The sequence below is a fragment of the Prinia subflava genome, chromosome 3 (assembly GCF_021018805.1).
Source record: "Prinia subflava isolate CZ2003 ecotype Zambia chromosome 3, Cam_Psub_1.2, whole genome shotgun sequence".
Lineage (NCBI taxonomy): Eukaryota > Metazoa > Chordata > Aves > Passeriformes > Cisticolidae > Prinia > Prinia subflava.
The window spans coordinates 79,103,395-79,110,139 of NC_086249.1; the positions used below are offsets into that span (position 1 = coordinate 79,103,395).

The following is a 6,745-nucleotide window of genomic DNA, read 5'->3' on the forward strand; positions in this document are numbered from 1 at the left end:
TTAAAATAAATTAAAGTCACGGAATGGGATATTTAAGGTTCGGTAAAGTTTTCGGGAGAGGTGTCTGGCCTGTTAATTTAATCCTACATTATTTATCACATTATTTATCACAGTGACCCAAACGTTATAGAAGAGTTTCAGATCATTAGACTACACTTCTCAATTGGATGGGATTCGGGGAAAGCGGAAAGACAGGCAAGATTGTCAAGAGAGAGAAACAAAGTGAAATCTGGTCTGTAATCCTCCAGCCCCAATCTCCTTGGAGAATAAAATGAAGGGATGTCCTGGTTAGTTTTGATTGATTATACTCTTTCTGATGGACTTTCACTACAGAGCTCTAGGTGTTGCGCTTAACCGTCTGTTCCCTAGTTACAGTATTAACCCTGTGCGTGCACCGCCGCTCCGCACCTTCCCCTGCCTCCCCCCGCGCCCGTCCCTCGGCCGGCAGGTGCTCGGGTCACCGCGCCCCGGCTCGGCCCCGGCCCCGGCCCCGGCCCCTCTCCCGCCCGCTGCACCGGCCGGGCCCCCTCCGCGCCCGCCGGGCGACCCCCCCGGCCCCCCCGCGAAGCAGCGTTTGAAAACAGCCTGCATCTCCGCCTCGCCTCCCCTTCACAAATCTGTAATATTTTCGAGAGCTTTCCTCGCCCCCCCACCCCGGCCCAGCCTCCCCGAGTCTTGGTGTTACAATAATTAACAGTGCCCAGAAAAGTGAAGTAGTAACCAGAAAGACTTTCCAGCGCTGAAGAATTGCTTTGCTGCCTTGAGCTTTGGAATGAATCCATGCTTTTTATGTAATATTTCACTAAGGTGCTTTTTGTTGCTGGTGGGATTTTTTTTCCCTTTCCCTTTTTTTTTTCCAGCCTGTTTCCTTCAAGGCAGTTGCCATGGGTTTCCCTGTCTTGTCCTAACCTTTTGAAAATATATATCCAGAAGACTTTAAAGAAAACAAAAGTAGATAAAAAATGTAAAACACTTACCGATCAAACTTCCAGGATTTAGAGAATTTTTTTTAATTTTTGATTTTAATAAGGTGACAGGGGGGAAAAAGCATGTTCTCAACTCCAGCGAAACGATCCATGTTAAGATTTTCCTTTGCACTGACTCCACTAAGCCCCGCTCTCCACTAGTCTATTATTTTCACCAAAATATATGAAAATTTATGCAAATGAAAATCAGCACTAACTGTTCTCCCCTTGTTATACTTTGGATTTTTTTCCAGACAAAACAATCTCACTCTGCAAGGGAGGGGGTGGGAAGAGTTGGGGAACGAAGTTGGTTGTTTGTTTTTTGTTGGGATATTTTTTAAAATAAAAGACCTTACTCTATCTTAAGCTTTTTTTGTTGTTGTTGTTGTCGCTGTTATGATGGTGTACGCTGTTTTTTTGTTTTGTTTTGCTTTTTATTTTGGGGGGATTTCTCCACCCCCCCACACCTTCCTTTTTTATTAAGAAAGTAGATCTGTTTGCAGAGGCGCTATCACGTTTCATCAGGCCACCTGAGACGGCTTTTGAAAGCGTGTACTGTGAAATTCATAGCAGTAATTTAGACAAAATCCTCACTGTATATTAATGAAAGACGGCCCCATGGCACCGTTCCTATCCTCCCCATTCAGTGTAAACAAAACCACGAGACTCACTCGGTTTTTGAGCCTGATCCAAGCAAAATCGGCTGGAAAGGAAAACATGGGGTTCTGGCACTGACTATTCAAACGTCTGCACCTGGAGATCTCAGATTTATTCAATGAAATCTGTGTTGGATCTTTTATATATAAAAAAGAAACCTTTGGAGGACGCATGGGAACAAATATACATACATACATACATATATATATATATATATAATGATTATGTTTGGTGTTTAGTTACCAGCGCCCTTAAGATCCGTACGCTTCACTTGAATGGTTTTTCTAACCCGACCTGCCATGGTATTTTGTGCTGTGCCAGCCGGGGGCTGGAGGGAGCCCCGAGCACCGGCTGCCGAGCGCGGCGGGATCGGGACGGCATGGAAGGCGCTGCCAGCGGGACGCAGCTCACCGCCTCCCAGGGCCGGGTTATTCAGCGTGCGGAAGAGAGGAGCGGGGTGGGCAGGGGCAGGCGGGGGGCGACGCTGCCCATTCCCATTCCCATTCCCATTCCGTGCCCGCACCGCGCGTGTTTTCTTCGCGCGGCCCCGCCACCCGGGGAGCGCGCGTGGGACGGCGCTGCGCGGCGAGGCGATCACTGGCAGCGCCGTGTCCCTTCCGTGTCCGAGCGGTGTTATTGCACCGGCAGTCCCCGAGGAGCGTTCAATTTGCCCTTGTTTTTGTTGCCACTTTCTCTTTCTCCGTGGTTCACTGAGGTTGCCTGCGCGCAGTGTTTCCGCTCGGTCGCATCTCTCCCCCGCGCCCCCCGCCTCTCCCGCCCCCCTTAACTCTTTCCGCTGGACGAGAAATAATACAGCGTTTCATGCCGCGAGGCTGGCTCCCTGCGAGTAGAGCGCAGCGCGCAGGGCAAGCCCGGACGCCGGCTCCCCTTGCCACCCCCCCCCGCCGACGGGGCGGCCCTTCTCCGGCGCTGCCGGGCCAGCCCCCCGGCGTGACGGCTGCGGACGGGCTGCCGCGGTCCGGGGCGCACCCCGGGGTGCGGGGGCGGACAAAGGGAGGAGGGGGCGGGCGGGGGGCGGGTGCCTGCGGGGCTGAGCGCCGGCGGGGGGGCCAGCTCCGAATGTCGGTACGGACATTGCCGGCGGATACGCGTGCCCGGCGGTGACACCTTCGCACAAACGCCTTTCCGAATCCAGCCCGGTACCGGCGTCGCTATTATTGTCGTTATTACTGTTGTTATTAATTATTACCGCCCGCGCTCGACTCTGCCCGAGCGGCGACGGCGGGAGAGCGCCGAGGTGCGTGCGTCCGCCGGGCAGGAAGAGTTAAGAGGCGGAGGGAGGGATGGAGGGAGGGAGGGAGGAGGAAGGAGGAAGGGGAGAGGGAGGAGGGATGGAGGCAAGGGGGGGCAACTTCCATCGCCGACGCCACTTCGCCTAAATTAAAAAGCAGCCAATCGGAACGGCCGGAAGGGGGGCCGCGCGGCCGGCGGCGCGCTGTCCGTCACGGGGCGCGCAGCCAATCGGCGGGGGCGGCGGCGGCCGCTTCCTCGCGGCGGGGCCGGGCGCTGGCGGCGCGGGCGGCGGCGGCGGGAGGAGAGGGAGGGACGGAGGGACGGAGGGACGGACGGACGGGAGGGAGGGAGGGAGGGAGGGAAGGAAGGAGGGAGGGAGGGAGGAGGGCGCGGGCACGGCCCGGGAGAGGGAGGCGGGGAGAGGCGAGCGGCGGGACTCCGGCACCGCCAGTGCGCGCTGCCAGCCCGGCAGCCAACTTCCCCGCTGGAGTTAGTGTATAAAGGATACCATATATGCACACACACATACACACACCTCTCCAGCAAGGCGCTCCTCCTCCGCCTCCTCCCTCGACCAACTGCTGGAATTAAAATAAAAAGCAAAACAAACACAACCAAAAAAAAAAAAAAAAAAAAAAAAAAAAAAAAAAAAAAGACAACAAACCAAGCGAGACAGAGCGAGAGAGAGCGGGAGAGGGAAAGAAACAATTCGCGAGGTAACAAGAAATTTCAACTTTTTAAATTTCTTTTTTACTTTTTTTTTCGACCGCCTAAAGGAAAGGTAGAGAGGAAAAAATGTCTTATCCAGAGCGTGACTCTAGCAAGAAGGCTCCGGCAGGACTCTTGTTTCAAAGAGGACAAAGTGCTTCAGCAACAGCACAACTTTGAGAAATGCATCATCACCACCATCACCACCATCATCATCACAGGAAGTTTTCTTAGGACACCAACAAAACTTGCAAATAACAGAGCAAAACGAGATCGAGGAACCGAGGAGAGAAAGACAGAGAGAGAGACAGAAAAAAAGGAAAATATACCCACACACAAAGCCTTAAAGGAAGAAGAAAAGGAAAAGTTTCGCTCTGAGAGGGGAAGGCTGAGAGGAGGAGATGTACTCCTAGGGGAGCGGAGGGGAGAAGGCACGGGGGCTTTTTGATCCCCCCCCCCCTTTTTTTCGCTTTTTAGCCTTTGTTTGGTTTCCTCCCTGCGAGCAGCAAACCCGGGCGAGAAGAAGGCGGAGGAAAACTACATGTACAGCTAAATATTTCTCTTTTTTTGGAAAAAGAAAAAAAAAGAAAGGCTAAAAAAATATAAAAGGCGAAGCGAGAGCCGGCGACCGCAACGAGCGCGCCGCGGAGCGGAGGCAGGACGGCCGGCGGACGGGCGGAGGAGAGCGCGCAGCGGAGCGCTAGCAGGTGAACCCCGCGCCCCGGCGCCCCGGCGAGGCTGGGAAGGCGGCGGCGGCGGCGGCGCGGGCGGCGGCCCCGGCAGCAGCCCCGGCAGCGCCGGGCAAGGGCGCTCGCGGCGGGCGCCCGGCAGCCGGCGGCGGCGGCGCAGCGGCGGCTGCGGCGCGGCGGGGGCGAGCGGCGGGCGGCGGGCGCGGGATGGCCGCGGCCACCTCTAACCCCTACCTCCCCGGCAACGGCATCCTGGCGGCCGGCTCCATCGTCCACGCGGACTCGGGCGGCGGCGGCGGCGGCGGCGGCGGCGGCATGCAGCCGGGGAGCGTGGCCGTCACCTCGGTGGCGGGCGGCTACCGCGGCGACCCGGCGGCCAAGATGGTCCAGAGCGACTTCATGCCGGGCGCCATGGCCGCCAGCAACGGCGGCCATATGCTGAGCCATGCCCACCAGTGGGTGACAGCCCTGCCCCACGCCGCCGCCGCCGCCGCCGCCGCCGCCGCCGCTGCCGCCGAAGCGGGCTCGCCCTGGTCCGGCAGCCCCGTGGGCATGACGGGCAGCCCCCAGCAGCCGCCGCCGCCGCCCGACGTCAAGGGCAGCGGCGGACGCGACGACCTGCACTCGGGAGCGGCGCTGCACCACCGGCCGCCCCACCTGGGCCCCCCGCACCAGGGGCACCCGGCGGCCTGGGGGGCGGCGGCGGCCGCCCACCTACCCTCCATGGCCGGCGGGCAGCAGCAGCAGCAGTCGCTCCTCTACTCGCAGCCCGGGGGTTTCACGGTGAACGGCATGTTGAGCCCCCCCCCCGGCGGTCAGAGCCTGGTGCACCCGGGGCTCGTGCGCGGCGAGACGCCGGAGCTGGGCGAGCACCCCGGGCATCACCACCACCACCACCACCAGCACCCCGGGCACCACCCGCCGCACCACGGCGGCGTCAACAGCCACGACCCGCACTCGGACGAGGACACGCCGACCTCCGACGACCTGGAGCAGTTCGCCAAGCAGTTCAAGCAGCGGCGGATTAAGCTGGGCTTCACCCAGGCCGACGTGGGGCTGGCGCTGGGCACCCTCTACGGCAACGTCTTCTCGCAGACCACCATCTGCCGCTTCGAGGCCCTACAGCTCAGCTTCAAGAACATGTGCAAGCTGAAGCCTTTGTTGAACAAGTGGCTGGAGGAAGCCGACTCTTCCACGGGCAGTCCCACCAGCATCGACAAGATCGCCGCCCAGGGCAGGAAGAGGAAGAAGCGGACCTCCATCGAGGTGAGTGTCAAGGGGGCCTTGGAGAGCCACTTTCTGAAATGCCCCAAGCCCTCCGCCCAGGAGATTACGAACCTAGCGGACAGCCTGCAGCTGGAGAAGGAGGTGGTCAGGGTTTGGTTTTGCAATCGGAGGCAGAAAGAGAAACGGATGACCCCCCCGGGGATCCAGCAGCAGACCCCCGACGATGTCTACTCCCAGGTCGGCACCGTCAACTCCGACACGCCGCCCCCTCACCACGGACTGCAGACCAGCGTGCAGTGAGGGGCACCGCGGGCGGGCCGGGCAGCGCGGGGGCAGCGCGGGCCGGGCCGGGCCGGGCCGGGCAGAGCCGCCGGCCCCGCCGCCGGCCCCGGCACCGCCGCGCACAGCCGCACGCTCACACAGACACACGCGCGCACACACACACGATCCAGGCTCGTTCAGACTGCTTGTGTTTATATATATATGGATATATGCGTGCATCTATATATATATAAGATCGATACCAATAGGGAGCGGTGGAGAAGGTCGATCCGAGCGAGAGCGTTTAGACCGTGTTGGGAAAACGGGGTGGAGATGCATAATGCACCAAAACTGCAGATGTGCCGGGGGGTTGGTTGGTTGGTTGTGGGGAAAGGTCTTGGGGGGGGTGGGCTTGGGCTTTATTTTTATTTTTCTCCAAATTATCCCCTTCTCGCAGTAAGGAGCACCACTGTCTGCTCTTCTTCTCTCCCCTCCTCCACGCCCCCCCCGCACTCTTCCCCCCATCCCCAAAAGGGCTCTCTTCTATGAATCACAGAAACTTTTTTTCTTTCTCCGTTCTCTCTCCCTCTTTTTATTTTTTTTTTTCCAATGGGAGCAATCAAAAAAAGGGAAGCAGAAGAAAAATAATCTGGTTAATCAGAGGGTGCCTGCTGCATACCAGCACCCTGTTTTTCTTGGCCAAACCGTAGAATTTTGGTGCAAGGCAGACATCCACACTGAAAACATATATATCTATATATCTATATACTCTGCAAAATGAAAGGGTCCACTTTCTCCAGGAAAAAAAAAAATGCACACAGCACTAAAAACAAGCAGGCTGAATAGGGAAGCAAATACATATATATATATTTATCTATATATATAGGTATAGCTATAGAAAAAAATATGGAAATAAATGCCCGCACGCGGAGAAAACTGACCCTGAGGAGAAAGGGGGGAGGGACAGACGCCAGGGGGAGGGTG

At 57.6% G+C, this 6,745-nt stretch overlaps 1 protein-coding gene across 1 annotated transcript; it reads left to right on the plus strand.

Moving 5' to 3' along the window:
* The first annotated feature begins 2,688 nt into the window (after window positions 1-2,688).
* On the plus strand, window positions 2,689-6,260 carry POU3F3 (POU class 3 homeobox 3). The gene is made up of 2 exons (XM_063392650.1): window positions 2,689-2,880; window positions 3,653-6,260. The coding sequence occupies exon 2, from the start codon at window positions 4,481-4,483 to the stop codon at window positions 5,798-5,800; it is 1,320 nt and encodes a 439-aa protein (XP_063248720.1). The 5' UTR covers window positions 2,689-2,880; window positions 3,653-4,480; the 3' UTR covers window positions 5,801-6,260.
* The last annotated feature ends 485 nt before the right edge of the window (window positions 6,261-6,745 follow it).